General features: G+C 31.3%; 1 protein-coding gene across 16 annotated transcripts in view; it reads right to left on the bottom strand.

Annotated features, from left to right (window-relative positions):
- Positions 1–25992, bottom strand: part of LOC143235393 (focal adhesion kinase 1-like) — a 122275-nt gene that overhangs the window by 35895 nt on the left and 60388 nt on the right. For 11 of the 16 annotated variants that reach the window (XM_076473510.1, XM_076473516.1, XM_076473518.1 and 8 more), the window contains 13 exons: positions 25182–25365; positions 21577–21752; positions 20932–21019; positions 20091–20167; positions 18364–18481; positions 16070–16210; positions 10564–10635; positions 8509–8619; positions 7769–7880; positions 6570–6611; positions 5768–5789; positions 4316–4386; positions 1881–1931 (listed from right to left, as the gene is read on the bottom strand). In XM_076473510.1, coding sequence (XP_076329625.1) covers positions 1881–1931; positions 4316–4386; positions 5768–5789; positions 6570–6611; positions 7769–7880; positions 8509–8619; positions 10564–10635; positions 16070–16210; positions 18364–18481; positions 20091–20167; positions 20932–21019; positions 21577–21752; positions 25182–25365 — 1265 coding nt within the window. The remainder of the gene's footprint in view (positions 1–1880; positions 1932–4315; positions 4387–5767; positions 5790–6569; positions 6612–7768; positions 7881–8508; positions 8620–10563; positions 10636–16069; positions 16211–18363; positions 18482–20090; positions 20168–20931; positions 21020–21576; positions 21753–25181; positions 25366–25992) is intronic. The other 5 variants (XM_076473512.1, XM_076473522.1, XM_076473519.1 and 2 more) reach the window with 1 other exon arrangement.

Below are 25992 nucleotides of genomic sequence, written 5' to 3'. Positions count from 1 at the left end.
ACACTCCTTTTAGCATTGTCATTTACCACATATTAGTGTTGAGGTGTCTGAAGTACTTACATGTAGTCCTTTCTGAGCTCCCTTGACTCAATGTCATAACAAAGAAATGATGGAATTTTGTGGCTCCTGTGTTTGGAATATTCTAGAATGTTCTATAATATTTTGTAATAATATGCTAGAACATTCCAGAATTATTTAGAACAAGCCCAAGTACCTACCCTATGTTGAGATTATGAAGTTAAAAACAAAAACATGAGGGGATGCTATGATAACACAAAAATCTAACATTAACACAATTTGTTTATAACATAAAGTATTGTTACTGTTTTCATTATTATCCCATCAAAATGTCTGTATAAGGTTTAAAAACTCAATAAGTATATACTTAAAGCATGGTATATAATGTGTGATGGTCAGGATAACAGGACAAAGTACTGGTAGTAGGGATGCCTTCTGTTTCCTACTTTCAACACCCAACTATTCACTATTGGGCTCAAGTTGAAAGGTCACAGGACAAAGTAGGTATAGCTAAAAAACAGCTCTTCATATCAATCGTATGGTGACTGTTGGAGTAGAAACTATGTTTATATATTATTCAAATAGTGGCAGCCATTTTTTTTAATTGCATTCCTCTATAGAAAGTGTTAGTACACTCTGTGAAACACATACATAAGATGTTTGTATGCTCTCGCTCAGCACTGTGATTATATTGTACTGTAGAAAATTTGATAAATTAATTTATTTTCAGTGTAAGGATGTGCAGCCAACTGTGAACGTGGTTAATATTAACTTATATTAAAAGACAATAAATGCTCAATAACAGCAATAATGACAGGTGGAGGGGTTTATGGACCCCCCCTCATTAACTTGTTCCTTGCTCCAAACTTTTATTTCACATAGCTGAGTCAGTGACCTAAGAATAGTAATAAGCAGAGAGACACAGACTTTTCTGACTAGCAGAAATGTCCACACTCTGGGCAGGTTTAACTTCTAGTTTCTGCAGAAGGCTATTGGGCCTGCAGACTTTCCTAGAATTGTCTGACAGTTCTACAATACTGTACTCATGCCAAACCATCTAAGAGAAAAACTTTTTTTTTCTTCTTTTTTTAAGTTTAGTTTAAAAATGAGTTATCACAGCATTACATCACAGAGCAGATTTTGTTGAACTATTCCTTTACCAATGCAGTTATCAATTAAGTGCCTTGGTTTTCTGTTGAAACACTCATGAGGTTTTCACTGAAAAGAAAAATAAATAATATTTTTCTACATTCTGTTTTAGGTTGTTTTTTATTTGAAACTTACTCCCTTTTTGTACCTTTTATTCCATATCTTTCTTGTGGAAAGTTCAATTTCCTCAGCTATAAAAATATTACCCAATTATGATCAGGGTGGAAGTTTCCAAGATTTAAGTTTGGATGTATTCATTGCAAGCTCTATTATAATAAGATAATTATTCTGCAGTGTTCCAAAACATACAGATATAATGTAAACTATAAGGTAAAATTTCAACTAACTTAGGCAAACCTTATATGTTATTGAGTGTGGATAAAATTTGGTGTTAATTACATATTTATACATTGGAACAAAATGACGGGGTGAGAATACTTTAATCAAAACTTGTAAAATAAGGACCAATATAATGCTGCTGTTCAGAATATTCTTTTAAACACTCATTCCACAAATGAATAAACACAACTATGGAAAATTACAGCCCCCTTTTTATAAATGTGCTAATACCCAAACAAATCAGAACTTGATTATTTAAACCTTTAACAAACTGTAAATATTAAACACTTCCACATAACTTCAATTATATATAGAACTGTTTGAAGATATATAAATAACATATTCACCCAGAGTTAGGTTTTATATTATGTTACCTGCAGGGGTAGAATAATCACCCTCTTCATCTACAACTTCAGCATAATCTTCTAGAGAAAGATAAAACAATTCCAATTTAAAGCATTTGTTGCCAATTAAATACAAAAACAACTTTTATTTGTGTAAAACAAAAAAACTTATTACACCATATCCATTCACTTCATAAATACTAATATACTGAAAGAGAAATACATACAGAACTATATCAAATTTTTAACAAAACAATACAATGAAATATTAATAATAACAAAGAAAATAACTCAACAGCCAGTATGTTTTTATTTTTATTTGTAGTTTTCACATACTATGGTTTAGGGATAATGAAAAATATGGATGATACAAGCAGTCTCAATGCACACAGATTTTGCACAGATTGTAAAAATTGTAATTAGCTTTTTCTTTAAAGGTTTCTTTATAAAAATGTATTAAAATCTACATAACATACATTATAAGGTTAATTTCAGTAGCATATATGGATAATAAAGGTGTTTAATTAAATTCTAAACATAACTCAATGACTTGCACAGAAAAGGTTTTAAAAAAGACCTTTGTCTTTAAAGGGTTAATAGATTTCCAAGTTTCAACAGCTCTTACAAGACTTGTAGCCACTATCTTTAATTCTTATAGTATCACAAGTTTTCTGTATGGCATTAATGGATTTCCAAGTTTCAATAACTTTTCTTTCAGACTTGTGGTCACTGTTTTTAACTGTTAACCCTTTTGTAATGGTCACAGATCAAAGGGCATATCATTGCATTTGTTGACTTCTATTTAAAACTTTATTGAACTATTATTTTATGAATTTATGCAAGTAAGTTTGGTATCCAATTGTAGATTATAATTCAACCTTTAATATTATGTAAAAGTTAATTTCTTAATTTATGAGTAAGTATTAAAAGAGCACATCTAAATATCAATTTTTATGAGTCATATGGTAGGATGAATGCAGCAATTTACATTAGATGTTTGTGATATTAAAATACAAAGTATAGTTTTGTACAAATTAGGAATTGAAATTACTGATATTAATAAGATAGAATATGAAATAAGAACATCCTGTCTTTTCTATCTGATGAGATGTCACTCAAATACTGGATCAAATACAGTGGTCCTGCTCAACTCTTTCCATTTTTAGAAATATTCCCTTATATACACTGACTTCAGTCTATGACATGAGTAATCATATGAATGCTCAGAATGTCCCCTAGTGGTTTTCTCAGCCATTTTAATCTGTTAAAATGCTAACACATTCTTTTAAACAGAGATTTTAAAGGGGTAGGTTGTGACTTTAGTCTGTTTAAAATTTCTCCATATTCTTTTTAAGACCTAAATACTTCTTAGTTATTAAGCTTCACAAATTAAAGTGGAATTCTATTGTATCAATATAATAATTTACGATTTTTTGGTTATTTATCTGTGTATATAAAACCTAAAAAAATATTTTGTTTCATATTATCCCCATGCAAAATTTTAAGATAATCGGTTGCCTACATCAAGCTGCAAGCAAGTTCAAAGTTCATAGCTAGAAGAGATAATTGTGTATTTTACTTCTTTCATCATTATATATTTTAAGAAAAATAAGTAATAACTTATTTCTAAATAGTAATGAACTACATACATATATAATGTATAATAACTGAAATGTCACTACATATTACAAATTACTAATTCACTAAAGTACAGCCAAGACAGGGTAACTTTGTAAAAACTAAAGGTCAGATTTATATTACTGGATATAGTAACATGAGTGCACATGCACATCAGTACAAGCTATGTAATGTTAGCCAGGTATGACTTTAGGTCAAAATAATAAAGTTATAAATATATAAAGTTAAGAGACTTAAGCTACTTAGACTAAACAATTAATTGTATGCTCATTTATAACCTGCAGTCATTCTGTTATGAAGAAAACACAATTTATATTTATTTCCTAACTTTTTTATGATTATTATGAGGCCAGTCAAACTGAAAGACCCCATACAGATAGAACAGAGAAAACAACAGACACAATATAAAGCTTTACTGAAAACACACATTTGCAATGTATTAAGGAGGTTTCAGAGATTCCACAAACAATATCTGAGATTTTTAGGATAAAGAATAGTTTTTTCAATCATAACATGAAATCTCTTCACATTCAGACAAGCAATGAAACAGACTTTACATTTTTAGAAACAAATCTTTAGTACAAATTCTTTATTAAAAGATCTGATTTTTGTGTACAAAAAAATTGTAACAATACTTAACATGTGTAATGTGTATATGAACTTGGGAATATTATACCAAGCCCATTGCAAAAGGATTAATGTGAGGGTCTAGTGTTTCGTACTCCATGAAACAGGTACAATGGAAAATACTGTAATATATTTCAAAATGAATTTACAAGTTTTAAGTTAGAGAGTGGGCTCTATTCACTACTACAGAATTGGTTTACCTGAAAAGGCTGATGTGTCCTTGACCTGTATAGGGCTACTTGGGCTGCTTTTTCTAGGTGAAGATCCATGCCTAACAACACAAAAACAGAAGCTGTTCTATATTCAGTGACAATTAGTATCCCAAAATGTATTATACATTCTCCAACTACTGAAATAAAATACTTTGACTGAACTGCATCAATGATGACAGACTTCATTTTACGTACAGTATTACTTGATAGTACATATCAACAAACCACCCTACTGAATTCCTAAGCAAAAACCCGACCATTAAAAGTATTGGTTACGAGATATTATGCTCAAATATACTAATATTATGCTAAACGGTCACCAACGCAGCAACTTTTTCATCTATTACCTACGTACCTGATCACATTAGTAAGGTTAATCCCTAAATAGCTCAGACTATCTCTACAAGATTTCACCAGCTTACTTGAATGATCTGTGGGCATTCACTTATAACAGTTTGATAAAAATCTACATGCAAACAATATGGTAAACACATCATGCATGTTCATAAATATCTTTTCAATCTAATAGGTGGTGCTATATATCGATGGATAGATATATCACAATTTCTAAAAATAGAGTATGTACTTTATACCAGTACAGTATCATACCTAAACAAACACAAAAGTATTAAAAACTATGAATTTTAAAATGAAATTATGGTTTTAATTCTTGTAAAGTTATAATTATCAGGATATGGCTAATGGACCTATTAAAAAACTACACAAACAAATGGGGAAAAAAGTTAAAATTTTAAAGGAAAGTATGGATTGTTGGCTATTCATAAAATTACTATTATAAGTATCCATTACAAAATAAATGGTTGGCAAATTTAGACTGCTGCATTTAGTTATAGGTTTTACAATACTATACAAAGTAGGGATTGAAAATCATTTTAAAATCTATTCACCAAGTATCATTTTACTTGTTTATGTACTTTATATTGCAGCATTTATTTTGAAATGCTGACCACACAAAAGGAAATCCTTTACCAACAAACAGTTGGATTCACTGCCATCTAATGCCCCCATGGCTGAAAAGGCACAAGTTTTTGGTACTGGGGTTTAGTCCCTAAATCTGCAGACTGCAAATCAACTGTCCTAACCACCAAGCCATATTTGGTGAATATGTTAATATGTTAAAAAAAATAACTTGAACATTTTTCTTACTGCTTAGACAACTGTATTAGTAATTTATCAATATTCATACCTAGGAATATGGAGTTATATTACAGACACCAAAACAGCTACTTTTGTGTTGCTCAGAGCTTGGATAACAGAATCACTGATTTATCATACCTATACCTACTAGCTTTCTTGGAAGTAAGTGATATACATTAAATTAGAGAAATTTCTAATTAATTTGAAGCAATTTTAAAACTCAGTGATGTGGTTAATACAACACATGTATACATTCAAAATGCTATAAACCATATAACTTACCTATATCTTGGAGGATGAGCATCTGAAAAGTAAATGTCAAATTTTGATAAGAAATAATCATACAATAGAAACATATCAAATGTTGGTATGAAGAATATTTATTATCTGGTATAATATACATGACAGTTCCCCTTAAAACCACTTTTAATGTGATCATATATATTTATTTATATTGAAATCAAAGCAGAAATCTATCTTGAAAAATGACAATTATTAAAAAAACCCAGCTCAGTTACACAGGTTTACATGAAAATCAACTGTCAGTTTAATAAACTGTATGTTACACAAATACCATCATAAAATCATTTTCTTGCTACTTCTAAAAATACATTTTTCAAATATCAAATTCACAAGTATCTCAAACAAATGTTTGTTTCTGTCTTTCTAATACATGATTGTTCTTATACTGCATTTTTAATACTGCTAGAAATTAACTTTTGTAAATTATTTCTTTAATATACACAACATCTCAGTTTTACCACGAGTTGACAATTTTAGACAACATTTGTTGATTTTTGTTAAATTGCATTAATAAAGTTTAAAACAATTTCAAAGTTACTTTAAAACCACAAGCAGTAGTACTAATTAACAAACTATTAATTACAGATATTTGACAAAGAAAAATATCATGCAACTACTGTTTTTTCATTACAACACCTCAACTTTCCTTGCTGTTAAGAAAGCAAACAATTATATGAGTAAAACATGCAAGTAATGTTGGTTTCCATGCAATGTATTGCTATCCTCTTGCATGCAACAAGCCTCACTTGAACTAGACAGGCCATGGAGAATAGTTACACACCTGGGCAAACGTTCTGACAAGAACATGGTTTCCACAGGCAGGCTTAGAGGAAGAGTGTCAGACAGTCCAGTTAGTCCTCACAAAAGTCAGTTTTAAATCAAAGTTTGATACTTTGTAATATTTTAATAATTATTCAATAGAAAATTAGTAGCATGTAGTATCAAATAATTAATTTGTTTCTTGAATGAGTTTCCTTCTAGTTATGCTACATTTTCCCAAATATTTTAATCAAAATATGTCTTGTAACTTCTGAGAAATTAAACAAATGCATATTTAAAGAAATTATTTAGAGCATTGATATATTTTAGGTTTAATAGTTGTAACAGTTTCTTCAGACTATTAAATAACTGCAAATTCACAAAAATTAAATTCCTTGAAATTACGGTGTTTTTCCAATAGCACAAACATCAGGAGTTTTTAAAATTTTGATTATTTTTAAAAGGTAAACCTATTGAAGTAAAAATGCTTTATTATATTTCAGTCTCCTTAAATAACTAAAACATGTTTTTAAAAATGCAATTTATACTACTGGACACACCTATATTATACATAAAGCATTTAAATAAAATATTAATTTATAAAGTAATACCAAATTCTTTATTTCTGAACTACTAAATACAACAAAAATGTTTTAAAGAAATACCAATGATCACAGAAACTTACTGAACACCAAATTTAGTTGACTAAAACAACAAGTATTTGTTCTATTTCAAAGTTTTATATTAAAATATTTTACTGAATGGTATTAATCAACCAGAATAGCTGAAAGGTGAAATATTTGTTCCAATAATTATTTCAGTTATTTCTTATTGTTCCTAAATCATTTTTATTTTATAAATAACTTACAGATCAAGAAATCTTACCAAAAATAAAAAAAATGAATTTGATATTAAAATTCTTAGCATCTTCTAAAATTTTTATTGGGTAATTTAAATCTTACTGACAATTTAAATTAGCTACAACTGGATTATAATTCCCCAAATGAAATATGATAAAAAAGTAAATTTTTTTTTTAAAGTTCTATGTCAGATCTAGGTAACTTTTCTTGTCTTAACTGAAGCACCTACTCAACTGTTAAGATAAGCAATACATCAGATCTAATCAGTCTTTTTTTTTTAAATGAAGCAGCTGCTCTACAGTTAAGGTTAGAAACATAGTTTTTCTTTTCCTCTTATAAATCCAGTTAATTCATCACTCACCTTTCCTGTTCCAAAATGATGACTTGGTGCCATGAGCCAGCCGACAGTACCCATCTATTAAATCTGCTATACTTTCAGCCACAGCAAGTGAAGGGCATGAAATGCTTAACATCTGAGAAAGAAGTGAAATTACAATTGTTTGTTACATACCAGACTACAGTTTACCATTTTAGCAAAAACTCAGCATTGTAGCTTAACACTTGGAAACTTATAGTTTTGCACTCAAAACCTACAACTTTAATGTAAAAACAGTTATAACTGAACTGTACTGAAAATCAAGTTGGAATTACAACTCCTTTAGTACTCCAGGTTAATAAAAACACTTCAAACATTTCTAATGCACTTACAAAAATACTGAATACTTAAATCCTAAATGTTTCTCTTAAATTTGGTTTTACAGCCATATTCTAACATAAGACAGCTCTTTGCATACCTTAAGTGCACACACAACCTAACATACTAAAACATATTTCCATACCTCAGTTGCACCTAATATGTAACATATTAAACTGTATCTTTATCTAAGTTTGATACACCCACTTCTTACATTTTAAAATATATTATATACACCTGATCCACTCACAAACTTATAAATTAACATGTTTTGTACCTCATTTGCATCCACAGACTAATATATTAAAACATATATTTCTATATGTCCAACACACTCCCAACTTAACATGTTACAATATATTTTAATGTACGTCTGGTGCATCCACAATTCAACACAGATTTTATACCTCAGGTGCACCCGCTATCTTTAGCTGGATCACAGACTTGTTTCCCGTTTCATATTCATTCATTACAGTCTGGATGCTCTGGACATGCTGGAAACTGGCCATGTGGTTAGGCTGAAACAAAACAGATCACTAATCACTGGTCATGATGTAAATGATTAACAACTGTTCCAATGATTTAAAACATTATTTTTTCTGTTCTACTCCTTCAAACAGCAGTGTCTTTTTATACAAAAGTTTTAATACAAAAAGACAAATGCTATATATTTGTTTAAAAGCTTTTGAATCAACACATATTCGATAAACTTAACTGTGACATGGTAACCTTATTTTCTATAACACAAGTGCAGAGATGCCAACTATTTCAAATGACTGAACGTAATAATTGTAGACAGAGCCCTTTATCATTTGCGTCTACTAGGCCTGACCAATGTCTCTAAGCTGTTTATTATTAAATAATTATTATAACTATTATTATTTATTACTGCTATAGATTGCTCATTTATAACTGTATTTTGTGTATTTAATAAATAAATTAAAAAATTATTTTGAAATTATGTCTTAAATTTAGATCGGAGTAAGTAACAAACATACTGGTAAAACAACATTGAACATGCACAAACAGTAAGCAGATAAAGTTTTTGTGTAAGGACTAGTTTATATAATGTTTATGACACTTACTGTAATAGTTTGGCAGCTGTTGTAGCCTTTGCTTTCATGAGAATGTCTCTGGATGGTTGGGAGTTATAACAACAATGTCCATTTGACTGCATACACATCTTGTGAGTTATACATACTGCTCAAAACTGAGGTGCTCAAGTTTGGTCTGAACTTGCTTTTGGTTTTAGTCACTAAACTAAATATCTTTTCACTGTCAGCATTAGAATGGAAGACTGTAAGAATTTCAAACAAAACCCTACACACAATGTCATACTTTTGATTGCTATTTCCATCCTTAACTGTAGACAACAGCTGAACCCAATACTTGTCAACATTCAACTGAAGGACAGTTTCTGAGAAAGTATCAATTTGATAGTTCAAATATTGCCCTTCCAACTTGTCTGGGAACATTTTTCTGAATAGATGTCCTGCTGATCAGCTATAACTAGGGATAAATTATGAGCCATGACGAATTGCGTGAATATTACTTCTGCATTTATGGTTTCATATTCTGAATTCTTACTCATAAATGTCGTTATCTACATCATTTTTGTCTTCGCCTCAGCCTTTTGTTGGTGAGATGCCGATTTTGTATGTCTGGAACAATCATTTATCCTGCCATGCGCCACAGAAAAAAAATCGATGTGACAAACTGTACAAAATGCAAGACTGTCACTGACTTTTGATGCAATGACCAGATATTTTGGACTATACTCTTTCCTAAATTTTTGATTCACAGTTTTAGTCCTTTTAAATTTGCCAGAAACAAGACAATCTGGTGAACAAGACCTCTTTTTTCCAACTTGTGAACGATAGCATTGGTGTTTCTATGCCGCTTAGAAAATGAGAAATACCCATCTATGCGAACGCTGATTGACTGACAAGCACTGATGACGTAACTATGGATTCTCCCACGTACCCAGTATGGAGAAGCACTGCACTCAAACTATTGGTAGACATCGGAGATACAAATATTTTTTTATTATTTCAAGCACAAACATGATTATCACAAGTAGCCATTTGGACTATGTCTTTTATTTATTATCAAAATTTATTTGTATCTCACTAGAAATTTTCTTTTCACCCCTTTCAAGCCCTGGGGAAACAATTTATCACTTTATTGTATTGGCCTATATAATATATAATAATTTGGGAGTTGCAACAAGTCGTAATATTTGTCTGTATGAGCGTATAGTCGTAATGTATACACCAAAATCGTAATGGTTGGCATCCCTGCAAGTGTGACTATAATATATTACTGCTCAGATATTACTGTAATCTTACAATGAACTCTATTTCATAAACGTAGGCATGATATATTATATAGTTCATGTTTAACTCTAATCTTACAAATTTAACTTATGAGTATACAATCTTTCAGCTAGTTGTTATGGTTACCTGTGCATCAGTTTGATAACTGATCCCAACTTCAGGACCAATGACAAGCTCTACGGGTACACTCCAGCCAGTCTGTCAGGAAGGAAGAAAAAGTAGAGCTTACAGCAAGACTGAACTAACCAAATAACTGGTACATATAAAAGATGTGAAAAATACAGCAGATAAAAGCAACATGAATATAATAATGTCTAACCTATTTAATGCAAGAACAAAACAATAAAATTAAACTAATTACCTTTAAAGATTATCTCTTTTAATTTTTCCTTTTTATATCAAGGATGCAAGATTTCATGTTAAGAAGCCATATTATCTCTGGTAGAAACTATGTTTGCTATAACTGAAACAAGTTAAATCTGACAGAAATTATGTTAGCTATGATAGAAGAATGGTGAAAATGATAATGTATGTGATCAAGTTGATTAGTTCAGCATAACCAACTAACAATCAATTTCTACCCTAATCACTAGTGGCAAAATAACTATTACTTAAATATTCCTATGACGTTAATGGTTTTGATTAACTATTAACTGAATCCCAACCTGCAGCCATAAAGTGATGTAGTTCAAACCACTGGAATTATGATGAGAGAGTAAGCAACACCAAAGCAGATAAACCTCTTTCATCTGAAGAAGCAAGCAAGGCAACACCCCAGTTTGTGTATGCTGCTATAATAAACCAAAGGAACATAACTCATCCAGCATGGAATTATGAGCATTCATTCCCACTCCCCAATTAAGTAGACAAGAAGCATTCCACTTGCTGCCAGTATTATGGGGAGGGGGGACATGGGACAACTGTATTCAATCAACAACCTAGTTGGAACCACTGTGCATTCAGAATAACAATAAAATAGTAGCTCCCCTTCAATGAACATGTACTGAACTGATAAAAATAAAAAAGAAAGACCACACACACTTCAACCGACAGTACAAGCTGGTGCTGCTCCTACCGACTTCTGGGGAAAAAATATTCAGGAACCTTGGCAGGAGACCCCCTCTGCACTCTTACACTCTGGATGTAATGTTTCTACCCACCACCCCAGTAACTGTAAACTTGGAGGGAACATGCACACTGAAGAGTTCTGGAAATAAGGTAATAGGTAAACAAACTTCCCTAAATTGTGAAAAACAAACTGACCCTGATTTATTCTATGTGATGATCAGTAGGCTTCCATTTAATTCTACTCCTGATAAACCTTCAGAGGTGGTGCAGCATAGTACAATAATACTACCTGGTAAGCTCCTGGGAGGTCTTATAAAACACCTCATTTCTATAGAGCCTGTTGCAACTGGTAGTAACTGTAGTGAAATTGTGGTTACTAGTGTGGAATTAATTTGAGAAAAGGTCACCTGTTTGGGCAACACTTGCCATAGAGTGGGATCCTATGAAAGCAAGATAAGAGACCCTGAAAGTTAGAAATAAATATACTCACCCCTCTTTATAATCTGGTAAGAAATTTTAAGATAGCTACAAGGGATAGGCAAAAATCTTCAGATTAAGAGACTGCCAAATGAGACAAATAATCTGAGATAAAGATACTGTGAAAGGTCCACATACCAGTTTGCATAAGGACCTTTAGTGGGGAATTTGAAGATACTAAAGACACAGAAAAGAGAAACCTGATTGTTTGCAACTAACATAAGATACCTTGTCTTAAAAAAAAAGCCCATAATAATGATAATAAAGAATTGTTTGATATCTTTAAAGGTATAAGAATGGGCAACAAAACCTTCAAGACCCTCACTGAACATGATTGGGATTAAAATCTCATTGGACACAGAAGGGGGCAAATGAACTGGAAGAAAGGATTGAGCCCATTTACAATCTGACAGAATGTTAACTAAGAAGAACTAACTGGAGGATGTAAAGAGAACAAAGCACAAATAACTCTGACTAGTAATGTCCACAGGTCAGCAACAATACAAAGAAACCTACAAGTAAAGGAAATATATGGCATGTAAAAATCAGGACACAAAAAGGTGTAGAGAAAGAACACGCAACCTTAATCTACCTGATAGGTGACTGGAATGGTAATTAGGGACCAATTATCCAAAATGATGCGAGGAATCTGGAAAGTACTGGAGACTTAAAAATATCTAGTTATGATAACTGAATGGTAGTCCATAAAGCCACTGTAAACAATGGTGACTGTCAAAAATCTAAGTTAAAAACCAAGTTATGGTCGACTATCACTGATTGAAAAGGATTCAACTTTTTCTCAATACAACAACACTATTATGCATTTCACTACTGCTTTGATTAAGCAAAACCTAAGACAGATACATATAAAACCTTAGAAATTAAATGCCAGTGCTGTGTGAAAGACAGCATAACCTATATAACAGAAACTTAAGCTTTTGAATAATCAAATATGCCATATCAGATTATAGCTGCTTCCACAGAAAGAGCTTAAAAAAGAAGTGGAAGAGTTGGATGCACTGGGAGGGACTGCAGGAACAGAAACCAGGGTGTAACAGCCAATCCAGTGCTATTAACAGAATATGACAATTGGTTGGAACAAATCATATTTCTTACCCTGGGTAACATACAAAGTGGAGAGATGGTTTAGAATGGTACTTCTATCCTTTCCACACAGAAATTAAATACTACCAAAGCTCAAAGATGAGGTACTGGAGACCAAGTTGCCAGAAGTTGAGTGATTCAATGAGAAGACAATCCACCTATTAGAGCTGCAAAAGGACAGCCAATCTAACAGAATCTTTTGATGTAACATCTATTCTGTCAGGAGAATCTGTATGGATTGAAACAACAGACTTGCTACCACATCACCCATGGATCATGGCAAGCTATAAGGGTGAAAAGACAGGGCTAGTCTGAAGAAAGGAGAATCAAAATTCAATATATAATAAGCCTTAGACCATATGTTTCCATGATTAGAAACATAAGACATCACCATAGAATAATCAGAGTGAAACCTGACAATTTACCCCCTTGAGAAACTCAGACCATAAGACATTGCCTGTTGAAGAACAAGGGCAATGAAAACATTATTTAGGGAATTCTCTTCACCCATGCATAGACTCTGGAATTACTGACTGTTGGTTTATGTACCCCAATCCTAAAGCAACACATTTCAAAGAGAATGGAACTCTGGAGGAGGTGATAGTAACAGAAGCCAAATTATAGTACTGCCCCACTCTGACCTCTTGTGATCGAAGAATAATTCTGACTAAGGAAATTAGATAACAGATGTGCCTGATCCTTGGTTGCTTAAAGATCATTAAAAGGATCACTTGCATCCTTATCACAAAGGCACAAGTGGTGCTAATATTACCAAAAGAAAAAAGAACCATCCATGTTATGAGAGAAGAAGAAGTCAGTAAGAGTGTGACTTTTTGTTCTATAACATTGAACAGGGTGGGAGACAGATGAAGCAGACTGAGAGATGAAATGAAAAATAAAAAGTACCCAGAATAAAGACATGTTAAATTGCAGCAAGAATAGATGTTGTAGTCCTGAAAGAGAGGTTTGCCTGGGTTGTATCTGAAAGCAGAATCAGGATGTGATGGTCTAATAACAGACAAGATGGAACCAGCAGTCATCCATGAAATGGTGTGTACACAGCACAATGGAAAGAAGGGATGAGAAAACAAAACCTTGTACAATATGATAGAACCAATGTGAGTTCAAAGGGAAAAACCTGGAACTGCAGTACTTGATCCTTTTCCACCACAAATGCCAAGAATAGTGAAATTCCACTGTTAAAGCAAAGCACAGATAGGGGCCCACCTACAACCAAGTTGAACACCTATTATCCTAGTATATAAAAAAATATCAGCTCAGGTTGAGGAATAAGTAACTTGTGAACTTTGGAGAATCTAGTCTTTGATATGGACAAGGAAGATCAACGACTGAGCATGCATTTCTTATCTGCACAAGCCCAACAACTGGCTGGTATAAAAGCTCTGATGAACTAGCCTGGTTTGCTCACTACATACAAACTCAGATAATCCTAGAACTAAGTTCCAAATTCCAATGAAGTGCAGGAGGTGGAAGAACCTAGAGGATGGATAGACAAATTGTGGGGAAGATGTGAACAATCAACTGTGAACCATAGACCTGTAGAGCTCCAGGACCAATGAATAAGGTTACCACAAATTTGGATATAGATAGAATATATTCTGAGTATCAATACACAAAGGAGCTGATGTTGGGGGTCAGGACTCTTAAATAAGAGTGAAACTATGAACCCCTTGTAAATGCTGAGGAAATTCAAGACTCTAACAACAACTGGAAGGAATGTAGAAGATGAAAGCATTGTACCAACATACACGCTAGCAAGGGACCTAACTTGTCCTCAATAAAGCTAGTGATCTTGAGTCTTTTAACAAAGTGAAGTGAAATGAAACAAAATGCTGAATTTGGATTGTCAGTCTGTAGACTTACTCTGTCCCAAGCCTTAGAACCACAAAAATTGAGGAGCAGATGTATTATTTTAAAGTTAAAAAAATGCTTCCACCTGGTGGTGGCAGGCTAAATCATGAATTTCCAACATTGTGTTGGATGAGGTCTAACTGTCCCTTCATGCAATTAAGAAGTAAACCTTCCAGCATGAGCCACAATTCACTCCCAGACCTTTCAACCATCAAGTAAGTTGCAGGCTCAAAAGCAACTGGTAAAAAGCATAAAACATTAGACACACTCAGAGAATCAGCAGAAGAAAAATAAATCAAAGGCAGCTTATTACCTTTTTATTTTTCATAGTTCACATAAAGGCTGTTGATTACTATTGATTGAAAGAGCATTTCTGAGGTAAAGTAAGTTGTTTTGTTGGAGCAAAGCAATTTCAGACCATTATCTACCCTAAGAAATTGAACCACATAGATCCTGCATTGTGGGTAAATAAACTTACCACTGTCTCTCAGGAAGGTTGAAAATCCAACAGACTCAAAGAAGGCCCAGAAAAAGTTAGCCTAAAATCTATGCAAAATGTTGAGGATTGCCATCAATTGCACCCTCAGATTTCCCTGGAAGACCACCACAGATCCAAATATATGGTATCCATCTCTATAAATAAGACTATTGACAGTCTTAACTCAGTAAAATAAATAACAATGAAATAAAAACATAACTTCCACTGATAGAGGAAGAGTGGTATCAAACGTGCAGATTTATTTCTGCTTGGTTCAGACCAATTTTTCACTATAATCAATAACTGCATGCAACACCCACATTAGTTATGACTGAAGCTATGCTAACTATGATGATAAGTATCTGTACTACAACAAAGAGTACCACAGAAGATAAACCAAACATTTATTACCACGATTTAAACATTTTTGAAAACGTCTCCTTCCAAATTTTTTGGCTATGGTTAAAGGTTTTAACAGAAATTCATGAATGTTTGTGCATAGGATGGTAAGCAAATTTAAATAAACTACAAGCAAAGGGCTAACAGAATACCAGACAAAAGTAACAAAAACACTTGAGAACTTTATGGAACATTCTTAAAAAGACAAAAGTAACCTATATTTAAAAGATTTACCCCAAGAGCACATTTAAATGTTTCTCTGTCATATCTCAGCAATGGACAGACACATTCCAGGAACTTAAACATGCAGTCAACCTCTGAAAGAGAAGCAAACTTCTTGAAGTGGCTTTGGATCAACTTCCTCAGTGTCTTCGGCTGTAAAATATCAAACAATGATACCAACATTTACAATGATATACAATAAACAAAAGTGTAAAATATATGGAAAACTTATAAAATTTACATTGTTAGATAATGTGAGGTTCAATAATACACTCCCAACAAAAGAACAGTGTATCTTAAAATACTACAAAAAGTTAATTTATTAGAACTGCATCTTTGGAAAAACTATAAATGAGCCAGCAGGGGAAACTGTGAGTTTTACAGCTCCTTACTTTATGTTCAACATTCTCTCTGAAAAGTGTAACAAGTAACAGCTATAAAATTATTTCCATATCTCACATACTGTGCATAACACGTATGATATTCTTTTAAATATGAAATTACACCATTACTGATTTTTTCCACCTGCAGCTTTACTGTCTAAATAGTTTTTGGACCTACCAATAAAACCAAAAATCACTAAAATTTTCCAAAGGATTTCTAGCAAACCCTAAGTTACCTCTCAAGTTTAAGTTCAAATTGCTTACTGTCTTGACATATTTTTTGAGTACTTTTATTGGCTACAAATAAATTTTCTTCACTAGTTTGATGAATTACCTATATGTCACCAACAAAATCTGAATTTAATTCTTTTAGAAAAAAAGAAAAAGTAGGATCCTTGTTTACTACTCCTGTGCTAATAAGTGTAGTTTGTTACACATTGAAACCCAGATCACTTATGCCTGCTAAAACAGTTAACATGAAATGCACAGCAAAACAGATGCTGTGCCACACTAAAAATGACATAGCGTAAGTCTGTCAACAGAACATTCTGTATGGGCAAAAAAATACTCACATAAAAATCAATGAGAAACAGATTATAATGTAAATATTCATTGTGGCAAGCTTGTATAATTAACTTCACAAAGGCATAATCTAGAAAAGTTTCACTGTTTTGAAAGCTTAGGCTATGTTTTTTCAATTTAAAATAAATACAAAAATCTATTGTTGGAGAATTTTCAAAATGTTCACTTTTCTTAAAATGCCCATTACAGAGTTCTGTATATTCTGTCTTTTAACTGATGTTTGAATCTGTTTCCCTAACATCATAAGCTGTTACAACTTAAAACATTTTTGAATTCTAGAACATAATCATGATTACCCACTAATTTTTAAATGTTTCATATGCAAGAAAAATGCTGTACAAATTGCAAAAATACAAGAACCAAATTAAAAAGAAATTCAATTACAAAATTCATTTAAACCACTTGTATTTCTGTAAAGTAATATGTTAAAACAAACCTAATAATATGGTTTAAAAAAGTAGACATTTCTTATAATACTTTAGAAACCTCTAGATACATAGCAGAATTTACCAATTTAAAAATCAGTAGGCCTCTAGGTACATCCTTGGCTCATATAAACTAGTGTGAATAATTATAAGATCAGTCTCAATAAATGTTTCTTTCTTCTAACCATATGTAATAACTCCTTATGGTATTTTTTTTTAGTATATGGAAAATACTGATTTTTCAATTAAAGCTTTTCACCGATTTCCTGAAGAATATTTCTACCACTATCTGCCAATGGCTGATCTAGGTGTTGGATAATGTACCTATGGCTGATCTATGTGTGGGGTAACAAACCAATGGTTGATCTATGTGTTGAGTAATGACGCCTACAGTTAATGCTATTGAAAAAACAGATCCTTCCATGAAAATTTTTGTACACCTCTACAGAATTCAACAGATTTCTTTCTCAACAAGATAAAATCTAATTAATACTTTTTTCATTTTTTGTGCAAACATTTCAAAGAAATACTTCAGAAATATTTTTCCACAACAAAATACAAAGCACAAGATATACAAGTTAAGTGGCAAAAATAAAGTAACCTATGGAAGTAGTTATGATTAACATTCAAAATCAAAAGGTTAAAAAACAAAGTCACTTTGTAAAGAAGCTATGGTTATCAAAGAAAATGAAATGGTTAAAAGCAACATTCCTTGGCAAAGAAACAAAGATTAACAATGCAAATCAATAAAAGCATAAACATACAACTGAAATAGATGTATGTTAAATTAGATAAAATGAGTTAACCATATCTAAAAAAAAATTAACAAGTTACAACAAAAATTCAGTGAAATTATACAAATACATTTTACTTAAAAAAACATAAAAACATATCTTTATCTCTTAAATTTTAATACCTTGTTTCCAGTTATCACAGGCGATGGAAGGAATTTATGAAGACCCACATCTTTTTCCAGAACTTCAAAATTGGATTTTTTATCAAGTGCAATATGGGTCATGTCCTTGAAATGTCTCCTATAAAAAAAAAAGGTAGCCAAAAGATTTTCAAACTAAAAAAGGTATTATAATGTTGCCTATTAAATTTCTGTTTACAAAATCCAGTGTTCTACATTGTAATGTTGCCTATCAAACCCTTGTTTACCACTCCAGTATTCTACACTATAATGTTGGTTACCAAATCCCTGTTTACCCACTCCAGTGTTCTACATTGTAACTTGCTATTAAATTGCTCTTTATGAACTTGTTTAGTGACTCTTAGTTTCCAACCTGGAAAACATAAGAAAGGGTTAACAGATATATGCTATCTTCTAACACTATTATTCACCTGCAGAAGCTTTAGGCAAATAAATTTAAAAGCAGCTAAGACTAGATTTCTAAAAGCAGTTAGAAGTTGAAATCTTGCTTAAATTTCTATTTTCAAATTTCAGGTTATTCAGACAAAACACAGCATTCCTTCAACTCAAGACCTGCATTATTAGAAAAACATTATCATGGTTGACAGCATCAAGACTCAACAAGAACATAAGCATCTCTATAAAGGTTAAAAAGCTATGTAATCTACAAACACCAGAAATGTATATCACTTCTTTTTTTTTACTTTATAATTAAGCTAATTAATTCTTTGCAACACTGTCCAACTGACTGAAGTGTAGTGTTTATTTCATCTTAAACAGAAGTGAGTTAAAAATTTAGTAACAGTAGGTATAATAATTCTTATTGCTTTATTACAATACACAGTTTACATATATCCTTCAATTAATAAAATAACAACTCTTACTGTTTTATTACAATACATGTAACTAACCTATTCTGTAAAGTCACACTAAACCTAAATAATATCCAATACTGCTACTCTTACTGCTTTCATCATGCAATTCACTCAAACCAACATAAGGCTGGAATCCTATAAATTTAAACCCAAAATAAACCTATATTTTTTATATTACTGGTAAGCTAGGCTACACTAATGGTCAATAGTCAAAAATTTTACTACAAATACCTAATGTGTTATAATGAATCATAGAAGATGCATCTTTCCTAAATTCAAGTTCTCAGTAATAACAAAGTTATTTTATAATTCTGCCACAAACATTTATAGAGGTATCAGAAGTTTATATTTTATCCCATCAAAAAAAAATAAAAATATTGTTACCCTTAAAAATCAGTCCTGAAAGATTCACATAATCATATATTTGTTTCTTATTTCACATCATTAGTTACCACAAACTTAAATTTATAAAATATATTTAAACATATTCCATCCACCCAATACTATATCCTGTTCATAAGACTTGGATGGATGTATAGACAGGAGCAAACCAACATAATCCAACTTTTTCAAGTGGGAACATAATAAAATGCTATGTTTCTTGAGAAATGAAGAATGTAGAGAGTGAAGGATAAACATAAAAAATATTTTAATAAATTACAGAACACTGGAACAAATGAATATATTTTATCAGATAAAACTAACAAAACTGTCTGGACAATAACTGGCAAAATATTGATATGCATAAATATAAATACCTGAAAAATAATATATATGCATAAACATACATCTCTCCCAAATCAATAAAGGAATAAAACACTTTGTTTTAACATATAACATCAAGTTTATACTGACCTAATCTCTATACAACAGAGCTGTAATGCCAGTTCTTGGTCCACACTATCCTCAAGTTTCAAAAATTCATTCTTTATCTGACAACAGAAGAAATTAAAAAAATGCGTATTAAAATGAGTATTTATCTACCATACAGAATTATATAAAATAAAACTATACAGTGACTAGTTTGTAAGATACTAATCTTAACTTCTAAAATGTGTTTGGAAGTATAAGTAGGAACTTGCTTTGGATAGAATATATGATGCTACTTTTCTAGGTGAGAGTTCTAGAATTAAATATACAATCAACAGCAAGAGAAGACAGACACTGGAGACTGATGTTTGTGGAGAAGTTCATGAATGAATAATTGTGTTGATTACTGAGTTACGACATGTAATAAGCACCAGAATTATACAAATTCTGGATGGTGATGATTGCTTAGAAACCTGTGTACGTGTTAATTCACAACTTTATTACTATGGTTTCAAACAGTTTATTACATAACCACCTTAAAACACAATAAACTTCATATACAACACTTTTCAAATCCAATAAGGCAATTATTCTTTTTTGGAGGGGGATAGCAATAATTTCTAACATTTATAAAATTTGTTCCCTAGAAAATGTATGCATTAAATATGAAGTAATTATCTACAATTCAACGCTTTATCTGATTTATCTCACAAAATGCATATTTCCAAGTATTATTGAGGAGAATCTACAAACAATTAAGTTAAGCAGATGCATAAAAAAAAAAAAATTCTTATGAAAATACTCAGGAATTCATAATATTGATTGTTAAATAAAATATCACAAATAAAATCCTGAGTCAAAACAAATTTAATTAAAAGAGTCTTACCTGTTCATAAAAATACTGAAAAGTTACCCGATCCTTTTCAAATATTTCCCGAAGATCTTGTGGTAAGTAACGAACTCGCAGATCATACCTGTGTAGATGAAAAGCATGATACATATATGTTTACAGTTATAACTGAAATACAAAACAATATAGGATGCATGACCTTATGAAACTGTAAGAAGGAGCCAAAATTGATGTAACTATCATCTTTAAGTGTCATCTCTTAGAGTAAAAATAAATCATTGATGACATGAAAATAACTGAAGTACATCAACAGCAAAGCCTAATAAGTACAAACACTTCAAAAAATTCAACTTATCTAGCTATTCAAAAACCACATCAAAATTCAACAGTTTCTAGCAGGAATAAAATACACGTAGCTCAGGAAATGCAAGAGTATCACTGGTTCAAAATTATGGATTTGTTTTTCATCTTAGGCATTTCAATAACTATTTGTCTGATTGCAAAAGTTTACGGATGTATTTTTCAAAATTCAATTTCACTAAACTGGATCTAGCCCTAGCTAAGTACTGGAATATTTTACACAAAGTTCAAATATGCTTGAATATTTTAATTTGTCTGAAATAGTTGCAGCTTTTAAATGATAAACCATATCTAAAATACACACACACAGATATTTCTAACCTCCACTGATCAGCTGGATGGCGAGACTGGTATTTTTCCAACACCTGATACATGGTAGTGTCCACATGCAGCCAGTATGTCTCTTCTGATGTAATGTGGCTCAGCCGTAGTCCATATAGAGACTCGAATGGTCTTGGCCCATCAGACAGTCTGCTGCAGATGAGGTGGATGATTCCCTGAGAAATAAAGATGTCTCTATTTGTAATTATTAGTAAGAACATTACTATGCAAGAATAATTAGCTCCAGTACTTCTAAACAACATCTCATTAATTTAATAAACTATAAATGGAAACTTATGAATTTATGTTTTTTTATAACTTTATGTAATGTCATAATAGCTAAAATAATAGGATGTTTTTACATCCAATGTGTAAAAAATCAAGCCAAACTTACTTCATAATCTAAGAACACAAAAAAAAAAAACTCTTATTTTGGTCTCTTTCATTTCAATAACAGTTACTGCTAACAGTCATTTCAAATACCAATGTGAAATTTAAAATGTATTAAAGAGACTGGCAAAATTATAGGACAAATAAATGATTTATAGTGATTCATCTTAAAAATTACATCCCTAACAAAATATCCAAAATTGATTCAAGTATTCAGTGGGAGAGAGCCTCACTCTGACAACAGGAAATTATAAACTCTGTAAGACACAAGTATTTTTACAGGATTTATTTATATGGTACATACATATGGCTGCAAAAATACAATTAAAGAACTTTGAGCCATGAGAATATGAAATCTAATAAGACAGCAAACAGTACTTTCATACTTAAACAAATATTAAACATTGGATTCAACAGCCTTAAAAAAAACAACAACAAAGAAAATTCATTCAAATCAACAGTGATCATAATATCAGATCTTTAGCATTATTTATGTACATGAAGATTTGACATCTGGAAAGAAACAAAAACACAGCTAAGATAGAAGTTAAAGTAAGTTCTAAACTCTTGCCTTCAACAGATAGTCTTCACTTTATTTAGCATACTGATAAATAAGCAGCTATAAAACATGGTATATCTGTATACTGAGAAACTATGAGGTACATTGAATGCCTTTATAAGATGAGCGTGCTCACTGATAACAAGAGGCAGTGCAGAGTCAGAAAATAAAGGACTGGTGATGCATTAACAATAATAAGTGGGGTACCTTTTAATTTTCATTTTATTAAATTTCCAGTGTTATGTAGATTAACTTATTGGTTTTCAATACAGACAAATATTTTGAACATGTATATACAATAAAATGTTTATACAATGATTTGAGATTATTTAAACATTGTATGGAAAGCATTTGTGAGTCTATGTACCACTTGCCTTATTGGCACAATGCTACTATATCTGTTCAGTTATAAGAAAGAATTCAGTATATGAGAAACTAAAATAAAGACCTTCATAAGATGTGTTCATACTACTGTAAGGAGGAATCTGGTATATTAAAAATGGTACTTACTCAATACAGAACAGAATATTTTATTTTTGTCAACTTAAAAGGGATATACACATACTGTGACAAGTAACTAAACAGTGTCTCTATATATTGGTCAAATATATACAGTGTAATCTAAACACTGTGTCAGTACATTGGTTAAATTTATACTGTGTGGAAAACTATATATAGGCATGGCATATGAGAAACGTAAATTGTGGTACTTGATCACATAAATTAGGTATCGTGTAAAGATGTCCTTCCAAATCTACACGAAACTTATCACCAAATGTATACTGTCACATACAACCTTGTTTAATACAAGTTTCTTGTGTACCAACACAGTACACACTATACTACATCTGCTGCTGATGTGACTTTATGGTAAAACTGGCTTACTAACAGCATACCAAACAATTTTAAGCAATGAAACAATATTAATCATACTCTAAATCTAAGGATCAAAACCATTCCTGGTATATTAAGAATTTTGTAATGTTCAGGTTTTAGTTCTCTAAAAAACACAATTCATTAACAAATACAAAATTCCAGTTGTAATAAGACTTTCTACTTTCTTCAATATAAGTTTGTTTGTTTTTAAATTTCGCACAAAGCTACTCGAGGGCTATATGTGCTAGCCGTCCCTAATTTTGCAGTGTAAGACCAGAGGGAAGGCAGCTAGTCATCACCACCCACTGCCAACTCTTGGGCTACTCTTTTACCAATGAATAGTTGGATTGACCATTACATGATAACGCCCCCACGGCTGAAAGGCGAGCATGTTTGGCGCGACGGAGATGCAAACCCAAAACCCTCGAATTATGAGTCGCACGCCTTAACGCGCTTGGCCATGCCAGGCCCTTCAATATAAGATTTAATTTTATTATCTTATTAACTGTACAATGTAAAATATATATATATATATATATATATATCAAAAACATAAAAAAGTGCTAGTTCTTCAAAATGCTGGCCTCATTTTTTTGGAATTACTTACATTATTATTATGATAATAGATTATTACTGATGCTTAATTATTTCACAAGATTCTTTCTACATTTCAAATATATTCAATTATGTAACAATCATATATAAAGAAAATGATGCTATAAATTAATTAATTGTTCATTGCACTCTAGAAATCACAATTTCTCCTCAATTTTTTTATATATGTAACTGCTTTATTCTAAGAATCATAATTTCCTCTCCTTTTTGTTATATATAATGAGTACTTTATTTTCCTCTACAAATCATATAACAAGCACTGGGGTAATTATATAATCAACTGTTTACTTTACTCTATAAATTAATTTCCACAATGCTTTTATGTTATGTATAATAAATTATTTTACTTGAGAAACTACAATATCTGTTATACGTATATAATTAATTGTTCCTTGTTCTTCAAACATATGAATTTCCATAGCACTTTGTTTTGTTATTCGGTCACCTTACTAAACATATTAACCATACTTAATTCAGTAACAAATAACTAAATACAACACCTTAAAGTCTATAACACTCTCTCAATCTTATTGCTTTTTAATTATTCCTCACATAAAATTAACATAATTCATTTAGTTTAAAAATAATTATTATGTTGATTATAAGAGTAAATGTCAAATTTAGGTATACAAATTACAAAAAACGTTCAACTGCATTTGACTCATAAAAAAACAAACATCATTCCACTTAACAACACCATCATGGTAAGTTATTTTTATGGATGTTTGAGAAAGTGCTCACCCATGTTTCATTACACACAAAAAAAAAAAAAAACAAAGTTGTTTGAATAAAGACATCATTTTCAAAATTCATACACTCAATTTATTTGGTAGATGTAAAAATCAAAACTTTGTAGTTCCTTAGGAAAACATAAAAAGTCAGATGAAATAGGAAGTGTTAAATAATCCTTTAATTATTAATACTCAGTTAAGATCAAATAACAAACTACAATAAACTCTTGTGTAATTTATTACTTTTAGGAAGAAGATTAGAATGTTTTTCTTATAAATAGCTCTCAAAACATAGCAGTAGAACAATTCATAAAAATTATAAGAGAATTCTAATATTTAAAATAGAAAGTTTTAATGTGGCTAGAACTGTAATGGTTAAAACATAAGTAAACTAATAAAATAGACAATGTACTGGCAGCATTCACTTCACTTACTCTGACATCAGTTGCATCTCCAAACTTAACAATGTTACAGGTCCCATTACATAAAAATACTTTTAAAGTTGACTTCTCTATCTTTTCAAGAGTCATTGAAGCATCAGGATTCTGCACAAGGGTGTGTGACCCTGACAGGAGGGGTGTCCCTCTTTCCCACAACTCTGCCTTACCATCCTGCATTCTGAAACAAAAACAAAGATATTTAATTTCTATAAAAGGAAGGAGCATCTGTGGGATGACTAATCTTGGTTAAGTAGTTATACACATAGACTGTATTTAAATAATTAAAGGCTTAGCCTGAAGCAACCAACCTTAATCACAAAAAATGCTTTTATTTTTGTCTAACACCTTCACACCAAACTATCCAAGTAATAATTTTTTTTTTTGTTATAAGTTAGTTTGATGTCAGATACTACACTAGCCTAAATGTATTCATTATTTTTGCTGTGTTAGGTCTTGTTAAACAGTGAGGAGTGTTAAATATGCTTTTGTTTTATTCTCATAACAAACATGTCATAGGATCTGAAACAGACCTTATTTTATAAATATTCCTTTACAGAGATTCAACTAAAAATTTAGTTACACTAAAAATTCATTGAGTAATTCCACTCACAGACACACAAACAAAGTGATCTTATGTTCAGCAATTTTTAAATTTTCAAAGTTAATAGCAAATGTGCAACTAGTTGTGTAAATGTCTTCAAAAATATTTACAACTTAATAGAACTTGTGCCATGTCTTTTAAGTAAAATTTCCTGGAACAACACTTCTTAAATTTTTACTTTAAAACAAAAACATATTGAAATAT

Source organism: Tachypleus tridentatus, chromosome 12 (assembly GCF_004210375.1).
Source record: "Tachypleus tridentatus isolate NWPU-2018 chromosome 12, ASM421037v1, whole genome shotgun sequence".
Lineage (NCBI taxonomy): Eukaryota > Metazoa > Arthropoda > Merostomata > Xiphosura > Limulidae > Tachypleus > Tachypleus tridentatus.
Note: the sequence above shows the minus strand (reverse complement) of the source record. Positions and strands in the feature narration are given on the sequence as shown.